The sequence below is a fragment of the Aquarana catesbeiana genome, linkage group LG03 (assembly GCF_042186555.1).
Source record: "Aquarana catesbeiana isolate 2022-GZ linkage group LG03, ASM4218655v1, whole genome shotgun sequence".
NCBI classification, from domain to species: domain Eukaryota; kingdom Metazoa; phylum Chordata; class Amphibia; order Anura; family Ranidae; genus Aquarana; species Aquarana catesbeiana.
Genome location: NC_133326.1, coordinates 301090808 through 301107885, shown reverse-complemented (window position 1 = coordinate 301107885; position 17078 = coordinate 301090808). Strand labels below are relative to the sequence as shown.

The 17078-nt window shown below is 41.7% G+C and overlaps 1 protein-coding gene across 2 annotated transcripts in view; it reads right to left on the bottom strand.

Annotated features, from left to right (window-relative positions):
* Positions 1-17078, bottom strand: part of MON2 (MON2 homolog, regulator of endosome-to-Golgi trafficking) — a 230655-nt gene that overhangs the window by 158075 nt on the left and 55502 nt on the right. For both annotated transcript variants that reach the window (XM_073620251.1, XM_073620252.1), the window contains exons 7-8: positions 11076-11201; positions 2939-3133 (exon numbers count right to left, since the gene is read on the bottom strand). In XM_073620251.1, coding sequence (XP_073476352.1) covers positions 2939-3133; positions 11076-11201 — 321 coding nt within the window. The remainder of the gene's footprint in view (positions 1-2938; positions 3134-11075; positions 11202-17078) is intronic.

The following is a 17078-nucleotide window of genomic DNA, read 5'->3' as shown; positions in this document are numbered from 1 at the left end:
TGAAGTATAAAAGTATAACTAAAGGCAAAACTTTTTATTTTAGTTTTAGACAGAGTAGAGATGGCTTAGAACAGGTTTTTATTGCTGTCTGTGTCCCTGTTAAAGTGGGAGTGAACTGTATGTATGATTTTTACCTATAGATACTGTAACTATATCCTAAGCGTGCGCCGTTTAAGAGATATTTACTTTAGATGCATCCGGGGGCATCACCAGTGCATGCGCTCTGAATGAACAACATACCCGTGCCGTTCCTTCAGAGCCATGCTGTAAACAGCGACTCCCACACGCATGCATCATTGCCAGCTCGGTCAATCAGATAGCCGAAGCCCACAAACCCGGAAAGACGACCCGGTGAAGATGTGCGCCTTCAGTGGTGAAAGTGCGCCGATGGAGGGCTTTGTTTTCAGGCAAGTCTGTCATATTGTGTAAGCAATGCATACTGACTTAAACTGTCCGGGTCCCTTTATTTTATTTTTTTATGCGGTTTACTACTGCTTCAAGGAGAATCACCCTTCTCTATTTGTCCTGTTTACCATTATGATTGAAAGTAAAAGAAAATCCCAAATTTTGGGTTGTCCCCAGGAAAGTAATAGAGGGGAAATCTTCCAATAGGGACACTAGTTCTGGTGACCTGGGGGGCCCCAAGGGATTATCTTAATTTGGAGGGATTTCTTCTCATTTCCCGTTTGGCTAAGGGACAGGAAGTCAAGGTAAATCTCTGTAGGGATACAGATGGCGAAAATCTCACAGGGATTAGAACCCTCCCTTACTCTATCCAAATTGTAAAAAAGCTGTTTTGCCCATATTTCTACTTTAAGGTAAATACCTTTAGCCTTTACAAGCACTTGAAAGTAAAAGGCAAGTTCAGAATAAAAGCAGACTTTTAACCCACAAAACATGGCAAAACAGATATAGTTTCTTCTGTAGCAAAAAACCAGTACAAAACTGAGGAGACCTCAACCCAGCATAATCTCACAATGTATTCAAAACAGTTAGCAACAAGGACAGGGACAGGAAAGCTGTCTCAGCTCTGAAATAATAACTACCTAAAGGAATCACCATATACTGGCAAGACTTGAATAGCAGGGTTCTGTGTAAAAAAAACACAGAAGGTTAGTCATTGCTGACTGTAGCACTGTCACATCAGCATAGATAGTGAATAGGGAAACTGCTTTCCTTGGCTGACTGGACAGGATTTTCAATATCTGGCCTGAATCTATCAGCAGCTGTAGATGACTAAGAGACTTCAAATGTAGTGCTGTCACACAAGGAACGTCAGTATTAACTGGAAACCCTGCATTCAACAGCTGACTTGGGAGACATCCAGAATTCAACATATCTGAAGAAAACACATCCACTCATCTGAGGGCACTAGCAAAAACTAGCAAAGACATGATGGCTGCGGGTGGTGGGGTTATCCTGCTGACCAACTTTTTTTTTTTTTTTTTATTGCCAGTATCCATTTCTCCTGTGGGTAACAGAAACCCAACAGACTAGAAATTCCCATCTTCCTCAATGAACAAGAAAGAAAAAAAAAAAAAAAAATAATAAAAAAAGAAAAAAAAAAATTTCTCGCTATGAAACCCTCCCTTTTTTGAGGAGAGCCAGTGTGGTCATGTCCTGGTTCTGCGCAAATCGGAAGTGTGGTGAGAAACGCCATCTGAAGATTGAGAACACTGTATTTTATTTTTTTATTGTATATAAGTGCATAACATGTAAGCTTTTAAATATACTTATATGGAATTGTGCTATTGAGCAATATCTGCAGTGGAGATGGAGAGGAGTGGTCTCTTAAAAAGGACACCATGAGGAAAGTGGCCACTAATAGCTGGAGGTGGAGTCACACCAGTACTTTGACTAAGTGCAAGTGACCTAACTTAGGTCAAAGATCAAGGTGAGGCGGCATGGCACATAGTGGTGGATAGTCACTTTTGGCATGTAAGCACTTTTAAAAAGCACTCTACGGAAGATTTAATGTCTTAAAGCGGACCTTTGGTAATTGTTTCAACTTTCCATCTATTAAATATTCTGCCCTTGTTGTTTTAACTTTGGATAGTAAAACATTTTTTTTCTGCCAGTAAATACCTTATACAGCCCACTTCCTGTTTCTTGTCTGGTAAGGACATCATGCACAGCTCTCTCTAACTCTTGTGAGAGTTTGCCAGGAAGGGAGGGAGGATGAGTCATAAAAGGGCCAAAAAAAGCTGGAAGTGTGTCTGTGTAAATCGAGGAAGTGAACAGGCAGCAGCTTCAGCTGCCCACAGTTAAAATACATGCAGCCAGACTTAGTGGAGGGAGATTTCTGCAGAATATTTGGCAAGTGCAGAATTACAGTATATAAAATAATATGCAAGGTGGTTTGAGGGAAGCTTCAGAATGGCAAAGATGTTTTTATTACAAATTATGTGAGCAGACTGCAGTACCTCTTTAAGTCACGCAATAAGCACATTCAACAGGACTTTAATTACACCTATTTAAGGACTTATATTATGAACTTTTGATGCAATTTGAATTTTAGGTCACGTAGGATTGTTTAAAGTCATTGATTGTTCATGATCAATGGCTATTTGATACACTATTTTTGAATAGTTTGATTTAAAGGAACAGTACACCATTATTTTTGCTTGCCATATCGGAGTGTGCGCGTAGTGGTTCCTGTAACACACAATTTCTATCAGTCAGTGTTATTTCGTGTTCACAGTCTTTTATTTATTTCTTTTTTTCTAGTACATAGTAGCGCACGTATACACATATCACATTAAGAAAAAAAAAAAAATCACTCTTCTAGTTGCATATATATCAATACCACTACATACTTCATTTGTTAGTATTATTTCTTATATACATTTGTATTACGGTATATGCCAAAACGGCAATAAATTATGTCGTGCGCTGCAACAATTACAGAAAAAAAAAAAAACCCATTAAGTTAGCTTACCAGAAGGCCATAAAAATGTTTGATGAGAACTGAAACAACTCGAAGCAATCTCATACAAATAGGAAAATAAGGTTTTTCAACTGGTGCAGGTGAAGAATTACTACTAGAGCCTTGTCGGAACTTAATATTTGGAGAAAAGAGCTTAATCACAAGTGGGCACACTCTTTCCTTCAGGAGGAAGCTAAATTCTTGATGCTGTAAAAACAAGAGATATCAAGTAAACACAAATCAGTATACCGCACAGAAGAAAAAAACAAATCAGACAAGGTAGCCTGCAGATAATAACAAAAAAGCCAGTAAAAGGCATATGTTTTTTTTCAATACCATTTTTATGCAGAAAAAGGGCAAGAAATGTCAAATTACTTAAGGTGAAACTATGGGGTTGATTTACTGAAGCTGGAGAGTGCAAAATCTGGTGCAGCTCCGCATAGAAACCAATCAGCTTTCAGGTTTTTTGTCACAGCTTAATTGGGCGAGCTGAAGTTAGAAGCTGATAGGCTACCATGTACAGCTGCACCAAATTTTGCATCCCTATAAGGCCACTAAAACCACAGTAAGCTCCCGTTCACTTTCGGTGTGATGAAATTTGACAGTTCCAAATCGCATAATAAGTTGCCCCCCATTGCCAGCAATGGAACTGTTCATATCATTGTGACTCATGTTGCAGTGATTATAAAAAAGGTTCCTGCACTATTTTTCACCAATTTCATTGTGACTTGCATAGACTCCTGTTAAATGAAGTAGCAAATGAAATTGTGCTTAAGTAGCGTGATTTCAAAGCCGCACCAGTGTGAACAGGGGCTTAGATCTGGTCATAAACAAGTGTGATAAAATCGAAAAGATACTTTCATCAGGCTTTCTGGTAGCCTAAAAGAGGGGTCTTAAAGAGCCAAACTAGTAATGTAGAACCATGATGCCATAAATGATCATGATGTGCTTACCATCCAACAGAATTTTCAAATATTTTAACATAACAGCTAAATGCAATAGAAATCTTTTTAGGTCAAAACAATCAATGTTTGGAGGCAATTACAGTGGATATAAAAAGTCTACACACCCTGTTTAAATGTCAGGTTTCCGTGATGTAAAAAAAATATATGAGACAATGATGAACCATTTCAGAACTTTTTCCACCTTTAATGTGACCTATAAACTGTACAATGCAATTGAAAAGCAACCTGAAATCTTTTAGGGGGGAGTAAAAATCTAAAATAATGTGGTTGCATAAGTGTGCACACCCTCTTGTAACTGGAGATGTAAAAGCAATTACATTTAAACTCATAAAACTGTTAAATAGGAGTCAGTACACACCTGCCATCATTTAAAGTGCCTTTGATTAACCACATTTTCTTAGGGCCCTTTTACACTGGGGCGGTTTGCAGGCGCTATTGCACTAATAATAGCGCCTGCAAACCGACCCGGAACAGCCGCTGCTGTGTCTCCAGTGTGAAAGCCCCGAGGACTTTCACACTGGAGCGGTGTGCTAGCAGGACGGGAAAAAATGTCCTGCTAGCAGCATCTTCGGAGCGGTGAAGGAGCGGAGTATACTCCGCTCCTTCACTGCTCCTGCCCATTGAAATCAATGGGACAGTGCGGCTATACCGCCGGCAAAGCGCCTCTGCAGAGGTGCTTTGCGGTGGTTTTTAACCCTTTCTCGGCCGCTAGCGGGGGGGGGTAAAACCCCCCCGCTAGTGGCCGAATACCAAAGGTAAAGCGCTGCTAATAGCTTCCAAAGGATCAGAGGGATCTCATTGTTAAACGGTATCAGTCAGGAGAAGGGTACAAAAGAATTTCCAAGGCATTAGATATACCATGGAACACAGTGAAGACAGTCATCATCAAGTGGAGAAAATATGGCACAACAGTGACATTAACCACTTGCCAACCGCCCCATAGTCAAATGACGGCTGCAGGGCGGCTGGATAACTCTGGGATCACGTCATATGACGTGATTCCAAAAAACTGCTCCCGTGTGCCCCCTGGGGCGCACACACGGGAACATCCGTGGCCGCCGGGTCCTAAACGGCCGCTGATCGCGGCCGTTTACCATGTGATCGCTCCGTCAAATGACAGAGCGATCACATGTAAACAAACCGGCGTCATGTCATGACGCCGGTTCCTCCCTCCCCTCTCTGTACCAATCAGCACAGAGGGGGAGGGATTGGATGGGAGCCGCGCTGTGGGCTGGATACGTAGTGCCCACAGCGCAGCTCAGTGACATGTACAGTCACATCCATCCATCCCTCCATGCTCAGCCATCCCCCCCATGCTCTGCAATTCCCTGTGCAATACCCCGCAATACCCTGTGCAATACCCCGCAATGCCCCGTGCAATACCCCGCAATGCCCCGTGCAATACCCCGCAATGCCCCGTGCAATACCCCGCAATGCCCCGTGCAATACCCCGCAATGCCCCGTGCAATACCCCGCAATGCCCCGTGCAATACTCTGCAATGCCCCGTGCAATAGTCTGCAATACTCTGCAATGCACCGCAATACTCGGTGATACCCAGCCATATTTTGCCATGCTCAGCCATTCTCGGCTGTACTCGGCCTCTGTATGTGGCCAGGCTGTGGAAGTCTCACACATGTGGTATCGCCGTGCTCAGGAAAAGTAGGAGAATCTATTTTGGGGTGTAATTTTTGGTATGTACATACTATGTGTTAGAAATATTGTATAAATGGACAATTTTGTGTTAAAAAAAATGTGTTTTAACCACTTCCCGCCCGCCGGCCGTCATACGACGTCCTTGACTTTGTGCGGGGATATCTGAATGATGGGTGCAGCTACAGGCATCATTCAGATATCAGCTTTTTCAGCCGGCGATTCCCTACACCATAAGAATGACCATAGCGGCTGTTCCACTGCTTGATCGTTCTTACGGGAGGTGAGAGGGGACGTCCCCCCCCTCTCGCCGCCCTCAGGTGCTTCTACCGACTCACCGCTAAGATCGAAGCCAGGATCATTTTTTTTTTATTTCAGGCTTCCCAGCCTAGAGGTGAGATGTGGGGTCTTATTGGCCCCATATCTCACTGTAAAGAGGACCTGTCATGCCATATTCCTATTACAGGGGATGTTTACATTCCTTGTAATAGAAATAAAAGTGATCAAAAAATTTATTTTTTTTGGAAAAAAGCCTCAAACTAAAATAAAGTAAAATGAACAATAAAAAAAAAAAAAAAAATTTTCCCCGTGTCCTCGCAGGCAGAAGCGAATGCATACGTAAGTTGCGCCCACATATGAAAATGGTGTTCAAACCACACATGTGAGGTATCGCTGTGATCGGTAGAGCGAGAGCAATAATTTTGTCCCTAGACCTCCTCTGTAACTCACAACATGTAACCAGTAAAAAATTTTAAAGCGTCTCCTATGGGGATTTTTAAGTAGCGAAGTTTGGCGCCATTCCACGAGCGTGTGCAATATTGAAGGGTCACATGTTAGTTATCTATTTACTCGGCATAACGTCATCTTTCACATTATGCAAAAATATTGGGCTAACTTTACTATTTTGTTTTTTTTTTAAAGCACAAAACTGTTTTTTTTTTTAAAAAAAAAAAGAGTTCGAAAAATTGCTGCGCAAATACCGTGCGAGATAAAAAGTTGCAACGACCGACATTGTATTCTCTAGGGTCTTTGCTAAAAAAAATATATATAATGTTTTGGGGTTCTATGTAATTTTCTAGCAAATAAATTATGATTTTTACATGTAGGAGAGAAATATCAGAATTGGCCTGGGTGCTCCTAGAATGCCTGAAGGTGCTCCCTGCATGTTGGTCCTCTGTATGTGGCCACGCTGTGTAAAAATCGCACACATGTGGTATTGCCGTACTCGGGAGTAATAGCAGAATGTGTTTTGGGGTGTAATTTGTGGTATGCATATGCTGTGTGTGAGAAATAACCTGCTAATATGACAATTTTGTGAAAAGAAAAAAAAAAATCTTGATTTTGCAAAGAATTGTTGGAAAAAATGACAACTTCAAAAAACTCATCATGCATCTTTCTAAATACCTTGGAATGTCTTCTTTCCAAAAAGGGGTCATTTGGGGGGTATTTGTACTTTTCTGGCATGTTAGGGTCTCAAGAAATTAGATAGGCCGTCAGTAATTCTGGTGTGATCAAATTTCAGAGATTGGCACCATAGCTTGTGGACTCTATAACTTTCACAAAGACCAAATAATATACACCGATTTGGGTTATTTTTACCAAAGATATGTAGCGGTATAAATTTTGGCCAAAATATATGAAGAAAAAATTACTAATTTGCAAAATTTTATAACAGAAACGAAGAAAAATGCATTTTTTACAGAATTTTTTTCTTTTTTCTTTTATAGCGCAAAAAATAAAGAACCCAGCGGTGATTAAATACCACCAAAAGAAAGCTCTATTTGTGTGAAAAAAAGGACAAAAATTTCATTTGGGTACAGTGTTGCATGACTGAGTAATTGTCATTCAAAGTGTGAGAGCACCGAAAGCTGAAAATTGGTCTGGTTATTAAGGGGGTTTAAGTGCCCAGTGGTCAAGTGGTTAAATGAATATACAAGTGTCACCGGCGCAAAGAAAATGTGTATTGTTTATAAATATTAGTGTTATCTTAAAAATATTTTTTTGAGTTGCTGCATTCAAGGAAAAAGACACCCTTGGGTGAAAAATAAAATAATATATGTTGAGTGCGCTACTCCCATTGCAATACACCCCCCTATTTAGTGTTTATCCTGCATGAATATAACTACTAGCTTGTGTACCAATACCTTCAATAACCAAATATTCTAAAATATTCTAAAAATATCAGCATGTGAACAGCATACAAAAAAAAAACAAACATATATGAAAAAAATTTCCCCAAAAGTAAAATAGTTAGTCCAAATTCATGAGCAAAGTGCAATGTGCAATGTAACCTTCCATTTGCAAATATCAGCATGTAAACAACATACAAAAAAAATATATCAAATTTTCCCCGAAAGTCCAAATTCGTATGCAAAGTGCAATGCAGCCTTCCTTTAGATCAGTGTATACGCGACAAAAACCACCACCGTCTAGATTGGCCACTCACCAGCTGTCAGTGGACAATGCGTCTTTGGTTCATTAGTAGGAATAACCACTCCACCTTTATTGTGCTTTTGCTGACCCCAATGAGTATTATATGAGCCTTGTTATCCTCATAAAAAACAAATAGGGATCATTGCGCAATATATAAAAGCTGTTTATTATAGCCAAGTTTAAAATAGGTTATTCACTCACATTTGAAAGTGCCCATGAGCCGGCACCAAGCTGTTCCAGCAGCTAATGATAGGTGTGGGTATGGTGTCGTTCGATTCCCGTGCCGGCATGCGATACAAGCCTCGTTCTCAACCAGCTTGCTTTCCACCCCTCGCTTTCGCCCGGTCCGGAAGTGACGTATTAACATGACAAAAGAATCTCCCAGCAGCCTCCCAGGCTTAATACGTCACTTCCGGACCGGGCGAAAGGAGATGCCCTCGCAATCTGACAGATTTTGAGTGTTAAGACTATTGCCAAGTCAAGATGTGCCATGCTAAAAGACTCATACCCAAAAAAGACTGAGTAATAAAATCAAAAAGGTGCTTCAACAAAAGTATTAGTGTAAGGGTGTGCACACTTATACAACCATATTATTTTAGTTTTTTTATATTTACTTCCCTCCATCTAAAAGATTTCAGTTTGTTATTCAACTGAGTTGCACATTTTATAGGTCACATTAAGCCTAGGTTCACAAATATACGATCTCAGACATCGCATGTGATTTGCACCCGCACCGCAGGTGCCGATCACATGTTATGTCTGTGCAGTGCGAGTTCAGCCATACAGTTGTATGGCTGAATTTGCACTGGATTCACATGAAAATAGTGCAGGGACCCCCCCCCCCCCACACTAGAATCGGAGAACACCCATGCGATCTGATTCATGTGCGAGTTCACAGTTCGCACTGCGATCTGCGAGTGTCATTAACAATTATTGACACCCGTAGCGGTTCGCAGAGGGTAATAACCTACCATACTTCATAGATACTAACATTTCATATAACATGAAGGTGCATGCACCAGGGTCTTTCAATCACTTCAGTACTTAGTGAGTTTATCAGGGGCAGGGATCTCCAAACTACGGCCCTACAGCTGTTGGGGAACTACATGTCCCATGAGGCATTGTAAAATTCTGACATTCACAGACATGACTAGCCATGATAGCAATTGTAGTTCCTGAACAACTGCAGGGCCATAGTTTGGAGATTGTAAATCTTTGGGATAACTGATAAGGACTTGCTTGTTCTGGTCACTGACAAACCAAGTAGCGAAGAAATAGAAAATATGTGGATGACATTCCTGGAGCTTTCACATTCAAAAACAAGTTAGCAATTTCAGTTTCCATATGTCTATCCCATCAGATTCATCCAAACCTAGTAAAAACTGTACAATGTGTGTGGCCAGGACAATAAACTGTATTTGAGAAAAGACATTTGTTAACGGTGTTTGTACAATATTTTGAATTGTGAATCCTTGCATTAAAAGTATAGGTTGTGTGTTTATGTTCAATGTTCAGAAGCTAAAAGTTAGAAAAAAAGATTAGGGGGGGGGGGGACAGCCACCAATTTATCAGATGCCTAAAACTTACAGTGGTTACCAGCTGACTGTAGGGAAAAAAAGAAAAAAAAAAAAGTCTAGATTTCTCAGAACTTGACAGGGGGATCTTAAGGACCATGAAATGCATAAAACAATTATTTTTGTCATTAGTATGTGTTTATGTGAGCGCAACCAAATTTTTTCCCATACCTATTCATTTATAATGTTCACAAGTGTGTACTGATTTTCATTTAAGTCTTCCTAGAGTGGTCTACCCCATACATTTGCATTTTGTAAGCTTTGCGGAAGAGTGTAGCTCGTCAAACAGTGAAATGCATCCCCTTAATCAGGTATTTGTGCAGTCTGCATAGGCTTCTCAAAGAGGTAGGGGACCACAATCCTCTCTCCTTGTGTAACCAACATACAATTTTTTGTGCCTCATTCTGGAATAGTTGGCACTTCTTTTAAAGTGGGACTAAATCAACTGTTAAAATAATGTGAAGAGGCAGCTTTTAATTGCAGAGGTGACATGCTATATTTCCCACAATAGAGCAAACTTGCCTGCCTGTTTATGGTCTTCTATTAATGTACACAGAGCATACATTCTCATCATACTGCAGGTGTAACGGGATGAATGACTACTGTGTATATTGGCAGGAGTTATGTCATCCCCACTGGCCAAATCAAGACCGATGGTCACATGGATGGAATGGAGGAGAGTATTCTGTGAACTGTACTTCCGCTTTAAGCTGGTCATACATGGCTTGTATTTCATCCAATTTCTTCTGAATCATCCAAAATTCAAGCCGTGGGTAGCTCTGTTGGCACCCCTCAGTGCAACAAAAGTTAATTTCAAAATCATAAGAGCCAGGCGGAAAACGGTCAATTGAGCAGTGGCTGCATCCAATCAGATGTCATAACTGCTCAGGTATTCAGGCAGCTGCTAAATACAACGGCTGGCAATGTAGACACCTCCATCCACGCAGTTTAACATGGATGGGGAATCAAATATTTTTTTTTTCAGCTTATGGAACTGAACAGGAGAAATCTAAAGCTGGCCATACATGGGTCAGTTTATGTCCCCATCCACACACTCGATGTGGAATGCGAAAATCCTCCCAATTATATAATTGTATTCTGATAGCGGGGAGTCTGAAAAAGTAATTTACTTAAAATAATTAAAAGAAAGTCAGACTTGGTACATTTACTTTTTATAGAAAAATGGCCACATTCTGGAAGACCTCCTCAATATACCCATTTGCATCAAAAAATTCCCATTGGCATATTTTTGTACACAATTTAAAACCATTCTATTAGTGTTTAGGATGGGTTAACATCTGTTTTGGGCTACACAAGCATCGATAAGCAGGGCTGGCATGTTAAGAGATATAAAACGTAGTAAACTACTTTAAGCTTTTATTGTAAAGGGCGAAGAAGTTTAGGTCAGTAACAGTCAGCTGAAATAGTGCATTCTGTTACCACATGATGACTTTACCAATCATGGTTGTTTTAGATTAACAAATGTTACCTCTGAACTTTGTATGTTTTAAACACTCCAGCCTTACCTGTAAGAAAACCTGTGGAAAATCATTAAGGACTGATTCCAAAAGTTCCAGGCCAAATGTCCGTGTCATTTCAGTCATTCCCACCAGCCAATAGGGAGCATCAGCATTTACCAGCTGACATAGATCCTAAGAAAATCACAAAAACATATAGTTTGCATACAAGAAGATGTATCATTAATAAATAAGTTCCATTACACTATGAGAATGCACAATTCAAGTCAGCCAGATATGAGTCAAAAACCGAACGCAAATTGTCAATCATCAAATCTTTCCCTTTTCGCATCATTGGTGTGCCAGTTGCGACACGTGATTTTTGTGAAGCAAAGTCGAAAGTGCCTGATCCAACATGCTGGATTTTGTTTAGAAAAACAAACCAAATTATGGCACAATTGTATGAGCTATTTTCATTCTTCAGTCGACAGATCAGTCAGTTTTCGAATCATCTATGGTCGGCTAAAGTAGCCAGAGATTAAAAAGATAAAGCAATTAATTGTCCAAACCGCGGACACAGGGTAGCTTCCCAGCTTATCAGCTTTCTGGTGTGTCTGGTTTACAAGAATGTCTGAACAAAATGCCAAAATGTTTGGCACGTAAAATATTTCACATATGCGTTTTTAAACTGTGTTTTAGTTTGCCTGGAGCTGTACTTTAAAGTTCTCAACACTAAACCTACTCTCAGCCACATTCTAAGCCTAATCTATCTAGCCCTCTAAAGAAGAGATCACTATACTTAGCTGTTCTGCAGCAGCTCCAGTCCCCCGTCGAACTATCAGCGGCAGCTTCAGTGTGTGGGAGTGAGCAGGAGAGGAAGCCGACAATGGAAGCCCCACAGTAAATATGAGTGACGTCACTTCTCAGGCATTCCACAGGCATTGTCGGCTTTCTCTCTCTACACAGCATCCGCCGCTGGAGACCTGGACCTGACCGACTTCAGAAAAGGTAAGTATAGCAATTTCTTTACAGGGCTAGATAGATTAGGCTTAGATTATGGCAGAGTGTGATTAAGGCCGGATGGCTGAAACGCATTGGATTTTTAGACTTCTGTTCACCTGCAATAATAGAACAATGTTTTAGCCTACTTTCATGGCATCAGCCCTTCTCCCTTTTATGCATGGCAGAGCTTAGGTTTGGCATTTGATTTTGGCTGAAATTTCACTTTAAGAGCCAGTTCACACCATAGAATTGCAGTCCAGATGCATCCCTGTTTTTGACGTGTTTGTGATGCAATCATGATGCATTTTTGATGCTTTCCAGTGCATTTTTCTTCACCCTAAATGGGGACATGTGCATTCCGGTGCGTTTTTGGTGTGTTTCAGTACGTTTTACCACGTTTCAGTACAGTTCAGCGCAGAAAAAAAATGCAGCATGTTCTAGTTTTTTTTTCTGGAACTGAAACGCACTGGAACTAACTGCACTGGTGTGAACTATGCAATTGGAAACCATATAACCTGCTATCCATGCGTTTCTGATGCAGAAAAAAAAGCACTGGACTGCATGTGGTGTGAACTGGCCCTGATGGTAGACATAATCTTAATTATGTTTTTATATAAAAATTAAACCTAACAGATACCAACATAACGTGTTTCTATTTGGCCTTGTGTTGTTATACTTGTGTTATATATAAATAATTTAAAAACCACCAGTCATATCTAAACATCAGCCACTTTGCAATAAGCAGCAACACAAAAAGCCCTTGTACAATATCATTTATGTATAAAATATTATTCACACGTTCTTCTTTATGAGTTACAGAATGTTTTTTTGTGGGCATACAGTTTAGCCAATATCATTTGTATAGGGCATAGTTCTGAGTCAGAATCTGTTACATGTTGGCACTTCTAAAGGGGCACATTGGAAAAATCACATGCCAATCTCAGATCATTTTCTGCATTGCATTTATTAGACATGGTATCTAATTATTAGCAAATCACCAATACTGGATGATTAGAAAGTTTCTAGTTTCTAAAGCTGCTTACAAACAGCAGATGGCAGTGTATGCATGGCTTGGTTGCCAAACAATCTTTCTAATAGAAGATCTTCATACAAACATGAAAGTTCTCACTGGGTGAACCTGCATGCTTTTGCCTGTAAAGAAAGAGGATGGGGGCGCCAGTCTGTCTTTGTGGAAACAATAGTGAATGACTAGGAAAATCCATCCTGACCTATTGACTTTCCCTGAAGCAGGCCTGGGCAGTGAGAATCAGCTAGAGCTGTGGAAATGTCTAAAAACATACAAACCTTTCTCAACCTGACTGCAACCATCTGGAAAGGGGAAATGTTTTTTTATGTCTTTAGGTACTCTAATAATGCACACACTTAATTCCAGTGAAATATACTCTGTATGTGCTGTACCAGAGCATACCTGTGTTGGACCAGCTTTTTGCCAGTGCATCGTACTGAACAGCAGCCACAAGTATAAAACAAGATCACCTAAGGGCCCTTTCACATGGGCGGGTTCTGTCATTGGATCCGGCGGATGACAGGTCCGTGCCTGCTCCACTTATACAGAGCTGACACAGACACAACTTGCTTTTCTCTATGGGCGGATGAAAAAGGGCCGCCTGTTTGTTTACATTCGACTGTCTTCGACTGTGATGCAATCCGCCAGATGGATGGGGAACGGATACCAATCCCTCTGTTTTTAGAAGATTGGATTGGATGCCGGCAGGTGTAAACAGACACATGTCCATTTATATCTGCTGCTACATAGAAAGTAAGGATGAGCCGAACACCCCCCGGTTTGGTTCACACCAGAACATGAGAACAGGCAAAAAATTTGGACGAGCACGTGTATACTGTTAAAGTCTATGGGAAACGAACATGAAAAATCAAAAGTGCTCATTTTAAAGGCTTATATGCAATTCATTTTCATAAAAAAGTGTTTGGGGACCTGGGTCCTGCCCCAGGGGACATGTATCAATGAAAGAGAAAGTTTTAAAAATGGTAGTTTTTTCGGGAGCAGTGATTTTAAGAATGCTTAAAGTGAAACAATAAAAATGAAATATTCCTTTAAATCTCGTGCCTGGCAGTGTCTATAGTATGCCTGTAAAGTGGCGCAGTTTTGCTGTGTTTAGAACAGTGCCACAACAAAATGACATTTCTAAAGGAAAAAAAGTCATTTAAAACTGATCGCGACTGTAATGAATTGTCGGGTCTCGGCAATATAGATGAAACTCATTGAAAAAAACGGCATGGGTCCCCTCCTTGAAAAAAAACGGCATGGATCGTCCCCCCCCCCAGTCCATTACCAGGCCCTTTGGGTCTGGTATGGATATGAAGGGGAACCCCGAACCAAAAAAAAAAAAAAATAGGATTTTTTAAAACAGCTTACCTGTAAAATCCTTTTCTTTCGAAGGACATCACGGGACACAGAGCCACAGTAATTACTGATGGGTTATATAGGTATCACTGGTGATTGGACACTGGCACACCCTATCAGGAAGTTCAACCCCCTATATAATCCCTCCCCCTTGCAGGGATACCTCAGTTTTGTAGCCAAGCAATATAGTGTATTAGAAGAGGGGTGGGACCTCTGTGTCCCGTGATGTCCTTCGAAAGAAAAGGATTTTACAGGTAAGCTGTTTTAAAAAATCCTATTTTCTTTCTCGAACATCACGGGACACAGAGCCACAGTAATTACTGATGGGATGTCCCAGAGCAATGCTACCTGAGGGGGGGGAACCACGACCAAGTAGGGTGCAATCAGACCTGAGGACCCTGTACCGCTGCCTGCAGCACACTACGCCCAAAGGCGATATCCTCATGCCTTCTCACATCCACCTGATAGAATCTGGTGAATGTATGAACTGAAGACCAGGTTGCGGCCTTGCAGATTTGAGCCATAGAGGCCCGGTGATGCACTGCCCAAGAAGCACCAATAGCCCTTGTGGAATGTGCCCTGATCTGAAACGGAGGAATCTTCTGTTTCAAACCGTAAGCTTGAATGATCAACTGTCGAATCCATTTAGAAATGGTAGCTTTTGACGCTGCCTGTCCTCTATTGGGACCCTCTGGCAGCACAAACAAAACATCTGTCTTGCGGATCTGAGTAGTTGCCCCTAGATAGGCCTTAACTGCTCTTACTACATCCAACGAATGTAGAGATCTCTCTTCCGGAGAACAGGGATCTGGAAAAAAGGAAGGTAGAACAATGTCTTGGTTTAAATGAAAATCAGAAACCACCTTCGGTAAAAAACTAGGATGAGGGCGTAGTACCACTCTATCCTTGTGTATAATCAAATAAGGCTCCTTACAGGAAAGAGCTGCTAATTCTGATACTCTTCTAGCAGAAGAGATGGCCACCAGAAAAATTAATTTCCTTGTCAACAAGACCAAAGGAATCTGACTTATTGGTTCAAAAGGCCGTTTCTGTAACACAGCCAGGACCAAATTCAAGTCCCAGGGGTTTAGGGGCGCTTTAACCGGAGGATTAAGACGCATCACCCCCTGCATAAAGTTTCGGACCAAAGAATGCGAAGCAAGTGGCCGCTGAAATAATACTGATAAAGCAGAGACCTGGCCCTTGATGGTACTCAAGGCCAGCTTCATCTCTAATCCCATCTGTAGAAAATCAAGGATTCTACCTATGACATATTTCCTGGGATGCCAACCTCTGGATTCACACCAGGTTATATAAGCTTTCCAGACTCTATGATAAATCATCCTGGAAGCTGGCTTCCTTGCATTAATCAAGGTAGATATGACAGGACCTGAGAGCCCACGACTCTTCAGAACGTGGGTCTCAATAGCCAAACCGTCAAATTTAGCGTTTGTAAGGCAGGATGGAACACTGGACCTTGAGATAACAGGTCTGGGCGTTCCGGTAGTGTCCACGGGGAACCTACCGTCATCCTTACTATTTCTGCATACCAAGTCCTTCTGGGCCAAGCGGGGGCCACCAGAAGTACCGACTTCCTTTCCTGCCTGATCCTGTGAAGGAGTCGTGGTAGTAGCAGAATAGGCGGGAATGCGTAAATCAGTGAGAACCGATGCCACGGAATCACCAACGCATCCGTCCCGCATGCAAGAGGATCTTTTGTCCTTGCCACAAATCTGTCTATCTTTTTGTTGAATCGGGATGCAAAGAGATCTACATCTGGAACCCCCCATCTTTGGCATATGGCCCAAAAGACGTCGGGATGCAGAGACCACTCCCCTGGAAGTAACTGCTGGCGACTTAGATAGTCCGCCTGCCAATTCTCTATTCCCGGGATGAAAACTGCCGATATGCATGGCACATGCATCTCTGCCCAGACTAAGATCTGGTTCACCTCTTTTTGAGCAGCTCGGCTCCGGGTGCCTCCCTGATGATTGACATAAGCCACTGCTGTGGCATTGTCGGACTGGATCCTGACCGGACAACCCTGTAGCCTGATAGTCCAGGCTTTTAGAGCTAGATGTATCGCCCGGATCTCCAGAATGTTGATGGGTAAGGTCCTCTCTGTCTTGGACCATACTCCTTGGACCACAGCCTGTTCCAGAACTGCTCCCCAACCTGACAGACTGGCATCTGTTGTTACCACCGTCCAGGTAACCGGTAGAAAGGATTTCCCCTTCTGCAGGTTTTCGGGTATGAGCCACCAATTGAGGCTCTGACGCACCGCATGCGACAGGTGCATCGGAAAGTCTAATGCCTGAACCTTCTTGTTCCAGGTCGACAGAATACTGTGTTGCAGCATTCTTGAGTGAAACTGAGCATAGGGAACTGCTTCGAATGAAGACACCATCTTCCCTAGTAGCCTCATACAAAGGCGGACTGAGGGACCCTTCTTGGTCCTTACTGTCAGAATCAGCTCTCTCAAAGCAGTGATCTTTGCCTGGGGTAGAAATATTTTCTCCTGGCTTGTATGTATAATCAGACCTAAATATTCCAGTCTTCTTACTGGTTTTAGGAAAGACTTTTCTAAGTTGAGGATCCAACCCAGGTGTTCTAGATACCTGACCGTGGTCCTCAAGTTTCCATTCAAAGAGGCTACCGACCGGTCTATCAAGAGCAGGTCGTCT